Below are 19,664 nucleotides of genomic sequence, written 5' to 3' on the forward strand. Positions count from 1 at the left end.
AGAGCAAAGTAATGCCTTAGAGTGATGCAGTTATGTCAATGAAGTTCTCGTCCAACCAATTTTAGTTCTTTGCCTTCGGTGACAGCTACAACAATGAGACCTCCTCAATTTCTGAGGCCAGTAGCTGGTCCTCATACATAGTGGCTTAACGACTGTTGACAAACCAACATAGGCATACACCAGAGGACCATGGCTTTCGAAATATCAGACACAACCGTTGGATAGAAATCCATGTGCGCATTCATGGGGATTGCAACTTATGGTGTCTGACTCATCTTTGCTGACATCCAAAGCTTATTGAACAGGCCCACTCGGACGACTTTATCGAGTTGATTATGGCTTAGTTTACAATCTCTTTATTTGCTATTCGCAATCGAATATAAGCGATTATACAATTTAAAAGTAATAACATTTTTTTTTACAATTGTTTTTTTTTTGTTAATTTAAAATTTGAACTATATTTCAAAATAATTCACGGTCTCTAGGGGACTCACACGTTGTATACCGGTTCACTCCCTTACATTCCTCAACCAAGAAAACTGCTTACGCCCGATACCTCTTCTTCCATCAATCTTGCCCTGCAATATGAGTTGCAACATGAATATGCCCCAAATATGAAGTTTTTCGTCGTTTGATGCACTTGATTAGTTGTCTGTCGCCGTGAACTCTTCGCAGCACTTCTTCATTAAAAACGTGGTCGGTCCATGGTATCTTGAGCAATCTCCGGAGAAACCATCTTTCAAATGCTTCCAGTCTATTCATGGCGGAGAGTTGTATGGCCCATATTTCCATGCCATATAGCAAAACTGACCATATATAGTATTTTATGAAGCGGCATTTTTAGTTGAAGATTGACATTTTTGGACTTTGCCATATTTAAGAAATGCGGATCTTGCCATTTCAACGCGACAGCTTATTTCTATTGAGGCATCCCAGTTTTCGTTGAGTATCTAAGTTTATTTACTCTTTCTACAGGAGCATTGTTGATTGTTAAATAGGTGTTGTTGTATGTAAAGGGTGATTTTTTAGCTATTATCTTTTTAAACAGTTGGTTTATACAGCTGATGCACGTTTCGTGTTTTGTTTAACTGTCAAACACCTTCGGTTTGGTCTATAATTTAACCATGAATCGTCTTACAAACGAACAACGCTTGCAAATCATTGAATTTTATTATAAAAATGCGTGTTCTCTTAAGAAAGTTTATCGCGCGCTTCTTCCATTTTATGGTCACTTTAATTGACCCACTGAAGCGGCTATTCCAGCTATTGTGACTAAATTTAGAACCAAACTTACATTATTGGACATCAAACCTCCAACACTTTTACGTAGAGTGCGAACAGAAGAAAATATCGTAGCTGTATCGGCCAGTGTTAATGATGACCATCAATTATCGATTCGTCGCCGTTCGCAGCAATTGGGCCTATGTTACTCAACAACGTGGAAAATTTTGCGAAAGGATTTAGGCGTGAAGCCTTTCAAAATACAGCTGGTGCAAGAATTGAAGCCGAACGACCTACCGCAACGCAGAATTTTCGGTGAATGGGCTCTTGGAAAGTTGGCCGAAGATCCACTTTTTTATCGATAAATTGTGTTAAGCGACGAGGCTCATTTTTGGATCAATGGGTACGTAAATAAGCAGAATTGCCGATTTTGGAATGAAGATCAGTCAGAAGAATTGCAAGACCTACCAATGTATCCAGAAAGGGTCACAGTTTGGTGCGGTTTATGGGCTGGAGGTATCATTGGACCGTACTTCTTCAAAGATGCTGCGAATCGTAACGTAACTGTGAATGGTGAGCGCTACCGTGAAAAGATATCCAACTTTTTTTTGCCCAAAATGCAAGAGCTTGACTTGCATGCCATGTGGTTTCAGCAAGACGGTGCCAAATGCCACACAGCACGCGTAACAATGGACTTATTGAGAGGTGAGTTCGGTGAACATTTTATTTCACGTTCGGGACCTGTTAATTGGCCACCCAGATCGTGCGATATAATGTCTTTAGATTATTTTTTGTGGGGCTACGTTAAAGCTCATGTCTATTCAGATATTTTACGTGTGTTTTTTTGAAAAACTTACCTATAGCTCTTAAAAAATCACCCTTTATTTCTTATGCTAACAAGCATGTATGTATGATATTTAGTTTTGTTGATTTTCAGGCCGCATAGTTGACTGTGCATTGCAACTTTGTCGACCAGTTTTTGAAGGCCAGCCAAGCTGTCACATAGTAGAGTTCCATTGTCGGCGTACCTGATGGTATTTATAATGACGCCATTTACTTTAATACCATCATCAATGTTTTCGAATGCTTCCTGAAATATTCTTTCGGAGTAAATACTAAAGAGCAGTGGAGAGAGTATGCAGCCTTCTCGAACACCTTTCGAAATCGGTATGTCTTCAGTGCGGTCACCATCAACTACAATATGCGCTGTTTGGTGGTAATATAAATTTTCAATTGCTTGGATTTCCTTTTCATCGATATTCGGGGATCTTAAAATATTGAACAATTTGTCATGTTGCATAGTGTCAAATGCTTTTTCGTAGTTTACGCAACATACAACGACATATTTTAGTACATCACTACAATTTTCAACGAGCATCTGGACACAGAATAAAGCTTCTCTAGTACCCATTCTTCCACGAAACCCAAATTTCATTTCACCCATTTCTTCTTCGCATTTTTTGTAAATTCTGTTATGTAGAACTTTAAGAAATATTTTTAATGCGTGACTCATTAGACTTGTCAGTCTATATTCACTGCCGTACTAAGCATTGGGTTTTTTCGTAAGGGTAACAAACGTTGATTTCAGCCAATCTGCTGGGTATATATGCCTGATTGAAAAATTTAGCATGGAGTTGTAGATTTTCGTCGTTTATAAGTTTCAGAATTGCAGTTTGAATTAGATTAGGTCCTGTAGCTTCATTTGGTTTTATATTTTTAATTGCATTTTCGATTTAATTTTTGCTTATCGGAATACCGGAGAGCAATTGTGTAGGGTACTGTAGTTTGATCTGTTATTATCAGTGAAAATGGTTTTTTATATAATTTTCCCAAATAGCTTTTTCCTCATCTGTTTTCAAAACAATTTCGTTGTGTGAGTTTACAAGTACTGACCGGCTTCTTTTTCTACGTATCCCTATTTTTTCTTTCAATTTTTTTGTGCATATTGAAGTCATTGTGTAGTCTTTCGATTTCTTGGTTATTTAACCAATCGTGTTTTTCAGAGTGAATTCTGCGGCGTATATCATTTTGCAATCTTTTGTAAATTTCACTATTTTTATTCTTCCATTTGCGGCGTTCATCCATAAGCTGTAATATTTCATCTGTCATCCAATCATTCTTCGCTTGTTTCTTGCATGTACCTAAGTTGCTTTTCGTTTGAAGGGGCCCCAAATATTTGTTGCTATTGCTGAGTCGATATGTCATAGATTTATATTTATTTGCAACTCCACGTAAATTTTTATATTGGGTTTACAATAGGGTCGTTTACAATAGCACACGCAAAAGCAAGTCCATTGGCGTGCTACCGATTATCTACTTCATTTGCTTTTGCATTTTGCCGACTGGATTTCGTGTGAACTTTAAGCTTAATGCTGAATCAAATAAAGCTATTTCTCCTTGACCTCACCAACTCAAACTATTCGACAATCCTTTTTTTATAATTTTTTGGTAAAAAAAATTTTTTTACAATAAATTAAATTTTTTAAAATTAAATTTTATTAAACAATTTTTTTTTGACACTTCTTTTTATAAAATATTTGTAAATTAAAAAATAATAATTTAATAATTTAATTTAATAAAATTTTTTTTTAATATTTAATTTAATTAAACAAATTTCTCACCCTTTTCTATTACAATATTATATTAAACTGCTTATATTAAATCCACTAAATATTAAATTTAAAAAAAAAAATTATTTAATAAAAAAAATTTTAGTAAAATTATAAAAAATTATTGTATTTAATAAAATAAGTGTCAAAAATTTTTTTGTATATTATAATTATATTATATACTATTAAGCTGCGCTACTATTGAGAGCTAAGAAAGGAAGAGAGACGTATTATCCGACAGAAGAAACGAGAAGCCGAAATACGTGAGTGCGAGGAGCTTGAGATGCTGGGCAATAGAAACAACGCCCGAAAATTCTACCGAAAAGTTCGGCGGCTTACAGAAGGTTTCAAGACCGGGGCGTTTTCCTGTAAGAACAAAGACGGCGATCTGGTGACTGACATCCAGAGCATTCTTAAATTATGGAGGGAAAACTTCTCGAACCTATTAAATAGTGACTGCTGCGCATGTCACAAAGAATGTGAAGATCCCGATACCCCAATCGTTGACGACGGAATTGTCGTTCCGCTACCCGACCATGACGAGGTGTGACTAGCGATTACGCGTCTAAAGAACAACAAAGCCGCGGGAGCCGACGGACTGCCGGCTGAGCTATTCAGGTGCATGCATCAGCTTCTATGCAAAATATGGTCGGATGAAAGCATGCCTGCCGATTGGAATTTAAGAAGGACAATCCTGCAATCTGTGCCAATTACCGCGGGATTAGTCTTCTAAATATCGCCTATAAGGTTCTAGCGAGCGTATTGTGTGAAAGGCTGAAGCCCACCGTCAACCAACTGAATGGTCCTTATCAGTGTGGCTTTAGACCTGGAAAGTCTACCATCGACCAAATATTCACAATACGCCAAATCTTGGAAAAGACCCACGAAAGGAGAATCTACACACACCATCTTTTCGTCGACTTCAAAGCTGCGTTCGACAGTACAAAAAGGAGTTATCTTATCGCAAAATTAATACGGCAATGCAAGATGACGTTGCTCAACACCAGCAGCGCCATCAGAATTGGGAAGGACCTCTCCGAGCCGTTTGATACCAAACGAGGTTTGAGACAGGGTGACTCCTTTAACCTGATGTTGGAGAGCATCGTACGAGCCGCAGAACTTAATCGCTCAGGCACAATTTTTTATAAGAACGTACAATTATTGGCGTATGCCGATGATATTGGCTTCATCGGCCGCAACAAACGCGCTGTTAGTTCTGCCTTCTCCAAACTGGATAAAGAGGCAAAGCGAATGGGTCTGGTGGTGATCGAGGACAAAACGAAGTACCTCCTATCTTCATACAAACAGTCGGCGCACTCGCGTATCGGCACCCACGTCACTGTTCACAGATATAATTTCGATATTGTAAAAGACTTCGTGTATTTAGGAACCAGCATTAACACCGATAACAATGTCAGCCTTGAAATCCAATGCAGAATCTCTCTTGCCAATAAGTGCTACTTTGGACTAAGTGGCCAATCGGGGAGTAAAGTCTTCTCTCGACGAACAAAACTAACACTCTACAAGGCTCTCATCATGCCCGTCCTAACGTATGGCGCAGAAGCTTTGACGATGGCAACATCCGATGAAGCGACGCTTGGAGTGTTTGAGAGAAAGATTCTGCGTAAGATTTTTGGAACTTTGCACGTTGGCAACGGCGAATATCGCAGGCGATGGAACGATGAGCTTTACGACGACATAGACATAGCGCAGCGAATAAAGATTCAGCGGCTACGTTGGCTGGGTCATGTCGTCCGAATGAATACAAACGCTCTGGCTTTGAAAGTATTCGATGCGGTACCAGCTGGTGGTAGCAGAGGAAGATGGCGGCCTCCTCGGCGTTGGAAAGATCAGGTGGAGAAGGACGTGGCTTCACTTGGTGTGTCCAACTGGCGCGCTTTGTTGAACTCGACAAAAGTCGCGTAAGTGGTTATTGCGCCAATTAAGAAGAAGATTAAGCTGCGTATATTAGCGTATGTTTTCTATAATTTGTTTTAATCCAAAATCCGTTCAACAGAAGCTGTTCAATTTTAAAAGCTCACAGCCCTGCACATCTTGAAAATAGTTTCAAAATATTTTTGGATATAGAAATGTCTCATACAAAACTATTATTTCAAAACACTAAATGGTTTCTGCTTATTTTTTGGCCTTTGTTAAATTCATTTTTCTTTACATACTAGTATTTTATTTAACTATGCCGGATACTTTTTACACAGAATGTAGAAAAAATTATTCATAAGTCAGGCTTTCCTTCACTTACCTTAATTTCTTTGTCTTCATGATGTATTCTTGTGTATGAATTGTATTCCATCGACTTGATAAGTCCACGCTCCTTAAGTGACATGAATACCAATAGTACATCTTCCTCCTCCCAGCCATAATCTCTGCGAAAAATTAAAAAGAAAAAAAAATTGGAAAAAAATAAACACACAAATTGTCAACATTTCTATGTCAACCAAAATTTCATACATACTTAGATAAATCTTCTGGTGTGACCGGATTTGGATAGGCCTGTTCAATTAATTCGAGCACCTTTTCCGGCGTCAATGGTGGCGACTCAATTTGTGACTCCTCCAACGAAACTGCAAATTCGCACAGATATGTCAATGAGAGAAGGCAGAAAAAAGAGAAAAAATGCATTCAATTAAGTGAAATTGTGAATCGCATGCAAATGAGAAACAAAAAACAAAAAAGGAACAATGTATATGCCACAAATGTATGTAGGCGCATGCGACACCGTTGTTTTATTAATTTCATTAATGTTGATAATTTGCATTGAAAATGGGAGTAAAAGGGCCAGCGCAACGAGTCAATTGGACAAAAGGCAGCAGTGAGTCAGTGTAATGCCCTGCAATAAATACCTACACATGCACGTACAAATATACGCATATGTGTACATGTGTTAGTGTGTACAGTTGTTTAGCGCAGTTATGTGGTGGAAAACTCTGGAAAAAGTCAACACGCGGTTTGAAGGGTTAAAGTGCAGTGGCGTTGCAATAGCGAGCAGGTTATGGCGAGTTATAAGGCAGATAGAACATACATACATACATACATATATACATACATTTGTACACGCAAGTAGATATGCGAAAATTATTTATACTTATACTGATTCATTTTTTATACACACGTACATACATATATGCTATGTGTATAAGTAGATTTGTGTTTGTTTTAGTACTCGTTGAACAACAAGCAATTCCCAACGCCCAAAATCAATTGTTTTCAAAATATCAATATTCTGATTATAAATCCTAATAAATGCTGAAAAATAATGGCCTACACGGTTTTTCAAGTTTACATCTGAATTATTAGCGGTCACAGTTTCTTCTTCTTTAATTTGCGCGGTAACCGCTCACGTGATTTTGGCCGAGTTTAACAAAGAGCGCCAATCGTTTCTTTCTCGTGCTAACCGGCGCCAATTGGACACATCAAGTGAAGCCAAGTCCTTCTCCACCTGATCTTTTCAACGCAAAGGAGGCCTTCCTCCTCCTCTGCTACCACCAACTGGTATCGCATCGAATACTTTCAGAGCCGGAGCGTTTGTATCCATTCGGACGACATGGCCCAGCCAACGTAGCCGCTGGATCTTTATTCGCTACGCTATGTCTATGTTGTCATAAAGCTCATACAGCCCATTGTTCAATCGCCCGCGATATTCGCCGTTGCCAACGTGCAAAGGTCCAAAAAACTTCCGCAGAATTTTTCTCTCAAATACTCCAAGGGTCCCTTCATTGGATGTTGTTATCGTCCACGCTTCTGCGCCATACGTTAGGACGGGCATGATGAGAGCCTTGTGGGCTGTTAGTTTTGTTCGTCGAGAGAGGACTTTACTACTCAGTCAAAGTTTACCCATATCAAATATGTTGAACCATTTTATGCGGAATATTGTGAGGAAAATTCTTTTGGGGTAGACAGCTGTGGTACCAAAGTTAGGTTCGGTAGTACTGCCTGATCTGTGAAAAAATCTCCCATAGACCTCTAGTATCCATTGTGTTACCAGTGTTATGTATTAGGAGTGAAATATATTGGTTTATGCAAATCTTAATGTACGTCTTCGCGAGTTTAACAAGCCGTTCAGGCTTCATCCTTCAAGGATGAAAAATATGTTGATCCTTGGCACATTCGTTGAATCCTACAAAACGCAAGGCAGTAGCAAAGTAGGTCCTTCAAAGTACCCCTAACATTCGCTTCATTGCACATGTTGCACGCATCGCTCAGAACTAATACCATTTTGGCGTCGTGATGTGGGATCAAACAGCGTCCCGTCAGTACTCCAACTAATATTTTGCAGTCTTTTCTAGAGTGTGATAAAATAAAGTTTGTAGTTTTCGTATTCCAAGTTCTTAACAAAATTATGGCAGGTTTGTACGCGGTTGAGTGTCCGTACACCGACTGCATTTCGAGAGCTAGTTCCTCATTCAGTTACGTTTTCAGAAAGGAGAGTGATGGGCATACGTCTGACGTGCTCAATCTCGGCAAGTGTATACCTGCCTTCGCGAACTCAACAGCTTTCTCATTTCCCTCTATTCCTTTGTGTGCTGGTATCCAGTAAATAGTGCCATGCCCATTTCCGCAAAGTTCATCCATTTTGGATCTGCAGTGTTGCACGCATTCCGAGTTAATCCAAAGCGCCATAATTGCTTTGCAGTGAAAATGTTTGTCCAAGTATTAAGAGGAGTTAATTCTAGTGCCAATTCAGCTGCTTTTGTTGTGGCATAGATTTCAGCTTGAAATATACTACAGTAATTAAGGAGACTTTTGGAGATCAAACTGCGGACAGTCGGTCGTACGCCTTCCGCCATTTTTCGATCCATTTGTAAAGAAATTATATGGAATGTATGTGTATTCTAGACCTTTCTGCCATCCATTTTGTTCTATAATGACGTTAGGCTTTTTGCCAAATTTAACTCGTGGAATTACGTGGTCTGATCGTCCATTTGGACCCAGAATGTTGCTGTGACCAGAAAGCCTCTGTGAGAATTGTCTTGAGATTTTCAGTCTTTTAGCAGATCTTTTCGCTGAGTTTCTTACTACTAGATTGATTGGATGGCAGATGCTATGGTACAAAAATTAACCAGTTGTAGTGCATTCTACGGCAAAATGCATATGACCCAAAGCTCCAAACTTTGTACAAAATTCACAAAAATTGAACAAATCTAAAAGAATAGCCATCAAAATGTTGTACTTTTTAATCAGAATCTTTAAAAAAGCAAAAACCCTCCTTCACATATCAGTCCTTTTATGTATATTTCAGAAAAAAGATAAAATAACATAAGTAACACTAAGAAAGTATCACTCTGGAGTCTCTGAGTCCCCTTTGAGATGGTTTTTGTTGCTAAAGCCTCACCAACATTATGATACATTCTCTACATATGCCACGAGGAGCGGCAATAAAGTTCCAAAAGTTTGTCAACAAAACATAAAAACATATATTATTATAACATGACCAAAATTTTATAATCGACTTTCATAAGTTATGATCTTCTTTTAAGAGGTTATATAATATACCTTGTGTTGGACTAAAAAATCGAAACGTGTTTTATGGCATATTCTAAAAGTACATCATCTTAAAAATATAAATTCAAAAAGTCATAAAGATCGGAGCACTAGAACGAAAGTTACAGACCGTGGAAGCGCGCGACCTTATCCATAAATGAAGTGCACGCAACATTTTAGGTGCCATTATCTCGAAGTCGTGTTTTTTGAAAATTACCGACGCGGTCATCATTAATTATCAAAAACTATTTGACCGATTTGCATAAACTTTTTTTTTAATTATTCGAAGTTACAACCTCGTGAATTTGAACGGTTGACGTTTTATAAATATTTGCATAGTTCGCTGGAACTAATTTTTTTTTTAATTTTTCAACCCCTCAAAAATCGTTTTTTTTTCGGTGCAAAGCGGTTTCACTTAAAAACATTTTTCTACAATAATCATTTAATTTTTTTTTTTCAGTTGAGCTGCTCAGGCGCTGCTCACGGCAGCTTCTTCTAAAAAACGGCGTTTCGGGGGAGGGGCGATATCAACAATAAATAATAACATTATTCAAAATAAAAACTCCAAAATGTATTCTTCGAGAGTTACCCTTCAGTATGATATATGCCTCATTCGAATAAAAGTTCTAAACCTTATTTTAAAAAAATTATAACAATCGTCCATTTTTTCGGGCTCACAAGGTATATAACCCCTTAACTTTCCACAATGATTCCACCATTCCCTTAATTATTGGACATAGCCGTGGTAATCTTTTCGTGCTGCAATATCCTGCTGCTTTCGGTTAGTGCTTGGTGCGAATGGAAATTACCTGCCCAGAGCCGCCTCCAGGTAGTCCTTATGGACTTGTCAAACAGGAACATACTCAGGATGAATGATACAAAAAAACTTTCAATATTGCTTTCAGACCCTCGCTTTCGTTGGCCGATCCCCATACCTTTCTACCTACTGCTGATTATGTTGACATATCTTTACTGAGGTCATAATCAAATATTCATGTGACTAACTGACTCATCTAATATTTACCGTGGCTCTGAATGTGAGACAACTATCATCATTTTAGTGGATCGCTTTTCACTAATTTTAACGAAGTCCGTTACTTTCGCTATCGACTTCAGTCTTTGACCGAACATCGGAACTAAAAGAAGATCACCTATTTGCACACTTAGGCATGCAGTGCTGCTAGTTCGCTAGTTATACAAATATAAATAGCAAATGGAATTTCTTGTTCTGATACCGGTTTAATTTCTTTACACACTTTCTAACTAGCTTTGCATTTTCTTGCCCCCAAATGAATCGATTGCAATGAAATTTAAACAGTCATTCGCCAAAAACTAGACCTGTGAGCCGCATGGCATTTTGGCCTGGCGTATAGGAAGTATTTAGCAGCTAGACATCTGGTATTGCCTGCAGTGCTTCCCTGTGACGATATCATTAAGACCGATATTCAAAAAATTTACCTTTTCTTCTTCTTAATTGGCGCGATCTACCTCAATGCAAATCTCCCTCTCGTTACCTCAGGTATGCAAAAGACACCTAAGATGCATATTTAGCGGCGCAACGCAGTAGTTGGAGACTTATAAATAGTTTTTGCTTCATATAAAGGGTGATCAAATAGGAGGTACTTTTTCCAATAAGGTTCTTTTGACAGAACACGCGTGACTACTGTCAAACTAAATACATACTTTTTTCAGTATTCATTGACATTTCTTCATGGAAAGACTTACACTACAATAACGCTTACAAATCGTACAATTTTATTACGAAAATCGACGCTCTGTGAAATGAGTTCATCGCGCGTTGAGAAAATTATCGGCCCATATTTCTTCAAAGACGGGACTCGCGCCTTTTGACTCTTTGATGCCGGAAAGTGGAGCCCGCGATCTCCACAACATTTGATTCCAACAAGATGTCGCTACTTGCCATACAGCCCGTGAAACAATAGATTTATTGCGTCGTCGTTTTGGTGAGCAATTTAACGCTCGTCTCGGACCAGTGAATTGGCCACCAAGATCGTGTGATATCACACCTTTGAACTTTTATTTTGCGGCGGTATGTAAAGTCTAAATGCATTCTGGATAAACCAGCTTCGATTGAGACATTGAAAGGCCACATGACTAAAGGTATTCACGAGATATCGACGGAGGTCCTGCAGCGAATCATTCAGCGCAGTTGCGGCCAACATTTGAAGCGGATTGTCTTTAAAAAATAATTGTCATGAATGCTTCTACACAAAAATTATTTGAATTTCCGTTGATTTATTTCTATTTAAAATCCGATACCTCTTAACCAGTTAACTGTGGCGCTCCCATTTAAAAGTGCGCACAGTTTTGTGTCGCCAGAATTGAGCTATGACGAGTATAGTCGTCAATCACAGAGTAAGTTGCGCTGGTAAGATATTGGATGAAAAAGTTGGGTTAATTTTATAAAATTGGGGGCAAATGAACTAAAAATAAAAAAATAGTAATTTACAGAACTTCTGGACAACTTTATAATATTTACGCACTTGAAATTCTTACGTTGCACTGTACTTATTTGATAGGAACCGCCGACACTTGGTAAGATATGCACTGACACACACGCGTTAGCTTTCTAGTTTATACATCCACTTTTTGACTTTTGCCTTTGCCCCTTTTAGGTTAACATCTAAAAAACGTTATCAGCGCACATAAATAAATTCATTACGCGAACTGATGAACTTTTTCAACCAGTGCATACGGGGAAGCATGGCATCATCTCAAATTGTTTATATTTTCTATTTGTTTGTTTTATTCCGGCATAGCCTCAAAATATTCTAAACATCTTGAAATTTGAGAATATGTGTAGTTTTTCTCAAAAATTGTTATTTAAATAGCCAATGGTCACTAATTTATACGCATGACGAGTATACTCGTCAATACACAAAATTTTGCCACTTCTCCATGACGCGTATACTCGTCAATCACAGTTACCTGGTTAAGTAATCGCCCTTAACAATGAGTTATATTTTTTATACAAAAATAACGAATATTCAAGAAAAGGAAAAAAAAACAAAAATTGTCAAAACTGCTGAAATTTTAGTCACGGGGTGTAGTGGTTGCATGCTAATTTCAACTCCTAGGATGCCTAGAAGAAATACACAAAATCTGGAATAGTTTTTTTACACATTTATTTCAAAATTTACATTTTTAATTTTTTAATTTCATATTCAAACAGCAGAAGACACTTACTTTATAGGCTAGACACATACATAGATACCATTGTAACCCAAAAAGAGATGTTGGTGAATAGTAAAATAAAAATAATGAACCGAAGCAACAACAAACAAACACTCAATCTAAACAAGAATGACAACAAAACAACAAAACATGCGAACGTAAGCAAAAATCGGCTTAACAGAGAAAGGTCGTAAAAACGCAATAAAAACCAAAACAACCGAAAAACGTATTCAGATTTCCAAATAAAAAAAAACCAAAAATAGAAAGGAAGCCCATTAGAGTTATCAGCGACGAGAAGTCTTTTTTGCTTGCTTTATGTACACTTACACACATACAAAAATGACTATGGAATACCTAGAAATAAATGCAACCCAGTCAACGGAGTTCCACGATTATCGGATTAATATATAATAGAATAAATGGAGTTCCTTCGCCTCCATTATATACTTAACAAAATTTCACTTCTTTTCTAAGCCATTACTTTGGTTAAAGCTTCTTTTAATGTTGTTGCAGTTGTTATTATTTAGCAACACGCTTGCACTTCCACTCGCTTGTTAGATTGCAGCTTGGAGTATGAAGAATATTTTGCGGTTGTTAATATTATTATTTTTTCGGGTATGGTATTGGTGGACCAAAAGCACATACATATCAATTATTATATTTAGTTATATGCACATATATATAAAAATGTATGTATGTATGTATATGTATATATGCATTTGATTGCGCGCTAATTATTTGCGGCGTGTTAGTTGCTCATTGTACATATCCAGCCAAATGGCTTTCATTAAGTCATCGCCATCACCTGTTTTACGCTGCGCCTGTAGAGCCTCCTCGAATTTGCGATTACAATCACCATAACAATAAATAATGTAACCGTCGCGAGCTAAAAACAAATTCATTTCATTTCATTCCATTCGAAACATTTCGATGCAGACAGTTGGAAGTTGTTGTTGCGCGGGTGTTGAAGACGAAAGGCGTGATATATTTGAGTTGTGGGTGAAAAGAAACAGATATGTACATATGTATGTGTGCACACAGACATACATACATATGTATATGCGACGAAAACCCATCAAGTAGTGACGAATGCAGATGAAAAGAAGTAAAGAGTCGGAAATTTTAATATAGCAAATTGAGGTAGATAAGCTTAAGATAAGATGCGTGTGTGTGTGTGTGCAGTTTTGGTAACTCATTTCGTGAATGATTTGGGTGAATGGCAGGTAAATGACAAATTAAATTCTCACATTTTGTGCCAGGTTAGTGTCGGAGGTGGAACTATTTGTCGCACACGCAGGGGGAGTAGAAGTATACAGTGCGTTAAAAAACTGTGGCTCAGGGACTTATTGACAAGTTTTAAAATCTTTTTGTTTCTTATTTAATTTTAAAAAAAAATTTCCATGAAAATATATTTCATTCTCCTACAAAAACCATGTAAATTCAAGTTCAAATTTTGTGAAATTAAAAAAACAAAATAACAAATTTTCATCAATCGGATTTTTAGAAAAACTTTGAGTATGCAGTTTTATAGCCCATTGAATTTTGATACAACAAAGAGGAACTCATTGACAAGTTTTAAAAATTGTTTGTTTCTTATTTAATTAAAAAAAATGTTTACATGAAAATATACTTCATCCCCCTACAATAACCATGTAAATTCAAGTTCACATTTTGTGAAATTAAAAAATAACAAATTTTCATCAATCAGAATTTTTAGAAAAACTTCGAGTATGCTGTTTTATAGCCTATTGAATTTTGATACAACAAAGAGGAAATTATTTACAAGTTTTAAAAAAATTGTGTTTCCTATTTCATTTAAAAAAAAAATTTCATGAAAATATACTTCATTCTCCTACAAAAATCATATAAACGCAAGTTTCAAACATCATTAAAATTAAAAAAAAAAAAAAATCAATAAATTTTCATCATTCCGAATTTTTAGAAAAATTTCGAGTATGCAGTTGTATAACCCTTTAAATTTAAAGTTTTATGTGGCTGAAAAATTGCGTTGATTTTTTATATTTTTTTTTTCATTTTGTGGTTTCTTCCACATAAAAAAATTTAGAGCATTCGTTACATGGGGAAAGCTGCACTATGCATTAATAATTTCACACTTCAAAAATTTTGAGTATGCAGTTGTATAGCCCTTTAAATTTCAGTACAACAAAGTGCAAGCTTCAAGTGGCTCAAAAACTGCGTCAATTTTTGACAATTTTTTTTGCGTTTTGTGGTTTCTTCCATATAAAAAATGCTGAGAATTCGTTATGTGCAAAAAGTTAATATCATTAAAAATAAAAATAACCAAAAACCAGCATGAATTCAATCTGCTTTAAAATTGTGTACTCGAAACTTTTCTAAAAAATTTTAATTGATGAAAATTGGTTGAATTTTTTTTTTAATTTCCTCAAAGTTTGAAATTCGGATTTATATGATTTTTATACGATAATGAACTATATTTTCATAAAAAAAAACATATTAATTTTAATAAGAAAAAAACACCTCTCAATAACTCCTATTAGCTGTAGTTATTTAACGCAGTGTATATACACTAGTGGGTGAAAGTAGAATGCATCTAAGTCGACTGCGATTATAAACAAATACATAAATTAATAAAAATAAGTAAATAATTAAAAATTCGCATGGACTCGAGTTCTTATACCCAATGCAAGCATTTAATGTTTATATGATAAATGCAAGTTTTTAAAGATTATCCGAAAGCATATCAGCAGTGGCAGGCATCAGCCGCCTAAAGGTCTATTTACACACATCAGTGCGGTATCAGTTGAGTACCGGTGTCAGTCAATGATAGCAATTCACACATAACCTTCGTTTTTCATCCATTCAAAGACAATTTCCAATAGAATAACGTCTGTTCGTTAGTGAAATACGCAAAATTATCATTGCCGACGTAACGACAAGTAACGAATCCGGGCACCGAAGCAGCACTGGTGAAAAAATGTGACATGTCAGACCTAAAGCAACGATATTTTATTTTTCATTGACACTTATACTGAACTGGCACGGCACTGCTGTGTGTAAATAGACTTTGAGTCGACTTCTGGGTGAATTCAGTTTTATTATTATAAACAAAAAAAAATATATTTCACTGAATTATCTGTCACACATAGCAATGTTTTTAAAAAAATGTTTAATAGAAACATACTGACTTCTGAATTATACGCAGAAATGCAAGGTGACGCCAAGTCAATCATTCAATTTGGTTTTTGAATAACTTTTTTACTATTATAAATAAAAAGAATTATATATTTTGAGTGTTGAAAAATATTTAAATTATAAATTTGAAATTTTTTTTTACTAAATAAAAAAAATTTCATATTTTGCGTGATTAAAAACTGTATTTTGACCTTTACGCACTCCAGTGCTTATCTGGTTGTATACTGCCGCGATGGGCGTACGACGCCAATTGCAAAAATTACACAGGCCTGCGAAATTTAACTTTTTTCAGTTTCTAGAATGGCTGAACTTGTTTCTTGTAGTTTTTTATGCGCTGAAAACGAATCTGACCTTCAAAATGCTCCATCACGTCAGGATTTTTGGTAAATGAAGCCTAAAAGGTCAAAAAATGGCCATTTTAGCCATTTTTGATAATTTTTTTTGGGATAGAAAAAATTTTTTTTTTAATTTTTGACGAAAAGGTCGCATAGTCCAACTCTTTAGCTTTAAAACCCATTTTTTTAAATTATTGTACGATTTTAAAAAAAAAAGTTATGACATTTTGAAATTAACAGTTTCAGTTACGCCAATAGACGTTATACCCAACGTAAGGTGAGTTTAGGTGAGGGGTGGGATTTTGTGTGCGAGAAGCTCACAAACTAAGTTAAGACTCTTTTATTTTTGATAATGCAACCTAAGTGACGTTCTAAGCTCGAAATATGTACAAATATAAATCCCATTCTTCTGCTGTAGTTCAGCTGTTGGTTGTAGGAATGATAATTATATTATTATTAACTGTTGTTTGAATATCGCTTACGAAGAAAATATGAAATACTTTTGAAAATCATTTACAAATATATACATATAAAATGTAATATTGCATGTTCTTGAAAAAGAAAAATATGTCCAACAAATAAATTTTTGTCTAGTAAAAATTGGTTAGCCTGTCTCTGCTCAAATATTGATGATTTAAGTATATTTACGCAAAGTTTCTAACAGATATTATTATGAGGGGATTTAACAGTGCGACCTGAAAGATCTATTGTGCCCAGTTATAGTTACTACTGATTGGTGGTGACTAATAGTTCCTGTAAAAATATTATCTAAAAGTGGCAACGAATAGTCAGTCAGGCGGACAAATAAAAAAATTAACTTCACTCGTTGCCATGCTCCTTTTTGTTTATATTATATGTAATATTTACAATCGTGGTCAAATTTATAAGACCCACATATTAAAATGCCTGCCTATTCACTCTTGCATTGGGTACAAAAACTGCTCAGCTTTGCAGAGACAACAATGGCAATGCAATATTTCGTGCTCTGCCTCTCTCTTTACTTACGCGGTCGTGATGGTGGCTCTGCCGTTTCCTCCAGTATACGCAATTCGATTTCCAACGATTGTATCTCATCGTAGCCGCGCTGCAGTAGTTTCATGATTTTTTTAATGAAGCCAACGTAATCTGCAAAATTGTAAAAAACAAAAACCAAAAATTGGTACACTTCATTTCTACTCTAAATCAGTACACAAAGCACACTTGTCTCCCGCCCTCTCTCTTTCTCTCTCCACCTCACTCCTTCGCCACTTGCTCACTCACTCACCTCTTGGGAAATCCTTCGGACTGACCAGCTCCTTGAAGAAATCCTGTGCAATTTGTGCCTGCTTCTCGTCGTTGCGCAACCATTGTCGGAACCAGAAGCGCAGTGTACGCGATTCCTGTGAATGTTTGCCGCTATTGGCGCTCACCAGAAATACACGAAATTCCAGCGACAGTTGTGCCGGCACATTTTCACTCTTCTGTCCGCTCACAGTATCTTTATTTATTATAATGCCCGTGTGATCACCACCCGCCACATGGACGCGCTCATTTATCTCATCCACCAGCTTACGTTCGATCAGTATAACCGTACTGTTGGCTGTTTTACCTTTGGGCGTCATTACGACTTGCTCTTGATCAGTGCGCGGTGGCGTGTGACACGACCTACGGCCATTGACGTTCTGATTGTGGCGCAGTAAGCTATTCTGATTGTCTGTCAACGAGGATATGCTGCCACTGCGACTGCCACTAGCGCTCCCATTACCATTTCCGTTGCCATACGCGAAAATGCCGTTGCCATTTGCTGCATAGGTTTCGTATGATGTGGGATTGGTGGGGGATTTGTTTGGTTTGGGAGGTGGTGGCGGTGGTGCCATTTGTGGATGACTTCGAGCTGACATGATTGGCTGTTGTTGGCGGGTGTGTTTGTGTGTGTGTGCCCACCTTTATGTTTATATTGATATTCTGATTTTCCCCTTTGTTATTCTATTTATTTGCCTGTGAATACTCGTACCACTATATAGATACCAATTTCGATATTCCACTTGGATGTGCAACCTTGGCTGAATTTAATATATTCAAAACTTCGAAAATGCCTCAAACTTTTCGTATCCTATTGTTTTGACCTGAAAAAGAAAAAGAAATGACAGTGAGAATTTATGCGGTTGTATGCACATTGAGAAATATTTTTTGCAATCTCCCAGAAGTTTTTCCGGACTAAAAGTAATTTTCCACTTCCACGAAAAATTTTCACAAATTATACAACTAAAGGAATGTAAAGGCTGTAACAATAAATTGTCGCTGAATCCACTTAAAATTATTGAAACAGAGAGACGATTTCTCGAAATAGTATTCATTCTGAAGGATATCTCCGAAAGCTGATCTAAGCTTTAGTAGACTGAGAATACCCTAGAGTACAAATTTTATTTAGTGTAAATATTGTAAATAAATACACTAAGGTTCATGTTCCACACATCTCAACTGAATGCAGTGCTTCTATTTTTCTTTTTTTTTAATATAGGAGGAGCTGAGCAAAAGTTTTTCTTACACACTTTTGAGATTCGTTAACAACTACCAGAGCTATCTGTATTTTTTGTGAAGCTTGTAAAGAGATGAAAATATGAAAGTAATTTATAATATAAAAAAAAACATCTGTAAAAATTATTGTAGTAAGAAGGGAACTCACGAAAGGAATTTCTTTAAATTTTTCAATATTGATCTTTAATAAAAGAAAATCTAAATTATCCAAATGAATTCTGTAAATGGTTAATGTGAGAAAAGCCTTAAGACTAAGCGGTTGAAAAATGCTTTCCAATTTTGGTGGAACTTAGCCCACGCGTATTTTTATATCTTAGCAGCCGTAAGTGCATACGTTCGAGTCTCCGGGCTCAATTAGTCTTGCCGAGATGCCTATAGACTGCAGCAAAAATTTAATATGCCTTCTGTCTATGCTGTCAAATGCTTGTTTAAAATCCATAAATAGGCAGTATACGTCAATGGCATATTCGTAGAGCTTCGCGAAAGTTTGAGTTACTATACTACGTTGCTTGCAATTATTTAGTTGTAGTCTAAAGTCAACAAGAACATTGAGAAGAACGAGAACATGAACGGTGTTGACAGAGCATGAGCAACACAAGTAACGAGTTGAAGTAAAAAAAGAGGTTGTCTGTAAAGTCGATTTACTGACGATAGTTTAACGTGACAACGTCATAAGAAAATATTGATGGATTGGTTGCAATTTTCAAAACAAAATTTTAATTTTATTTGTTTGATAGATATTTTGTTTGAATATAGAGGAGGTGAATGGAATCGCAATGGAATAGGTCAAGTTACATTTACACAAACGTGAAAAATTACGAAATATTTATCAAATTCATGAAAGATATGTTCAATTTCGATTGTGCATCAGACGTTAATAAGTCAACAACACTAAGAGGCAACATCATCGATTAGCCTTTTTCAAGACACTTTACACTCGAAACACTCCCTTTCATTTCCTACTTTTCCTATCATCGTCCTATTCTCAACAGAGAAATGGTTCATTTCCATGCACACAGGAAGAAGGCATATGCAAATACAAATATGTGAATTTATATATGTACATATGCGCATATACATATAAAATATACGTTGCCGAACGCGGGGGCCGATT

At 36.4% G+C, this 19,664-nt stretch overlaps 1 protein-coding gene across 5 annotated transcripts in view; it reads right to left on the reverse strand.

Annotated features, from left to right (window-relative positions):
* Positions 1–19,664, reverse strand: part of LOC129237406 (uncharacterized) — a 105,410-nt gene that overhangs the window by 9,466 nt on the left and 76,280 nt on the right. For 3 of the 5 annotated variants that reach the window (XM_054872132.1, XM_054872133.1, XM_054872134.1), the window contains exons 2-6: positions 17,298–18,138; positions 17,039–17,158; positions 13,330–13,410; positions 6,304–6,412; positions 6,091–6,214 (exon numbers count right to left, since the gene is read on the reverse strand). In XM_054872132.1, coding sequence (XP_054728107.1) covers positions 6,091–6,214; positions 6,304–6,412; positions 13,330–13,410; positions 17,039–17,158; positions 17,298–17,913 — 1,050 coding nt within the window. In that variant the 5' untranslated portion in view covers positions 17,914–18,138. The remainder of the gene's footprint in view (positions 1–6,090; positions 6,215–6,303; positions 6,413–13,329; positions 13,411–17,038; positions 17,159–17,297; positions 18,139–19,664) is intronic. The other 2 variants (XM_054872135.1, XM_054872136.1) reach the window with 1 other exon arrangement.

This window comes from Anastrepha obliqua, chromosome 2 (genome assembly GCF_027943255.1).
Source record: "Anastrepha obliqua isolate idAnaObli1 chromosome 2, idAnaObli1_1.0, whole genome shotgun sequence".
NCBI lineage: Eukaryota > Metazoa > Arthropoda > Insecta > Diptera > Tephritidae > Anastrepha > Anastrepha obliqua.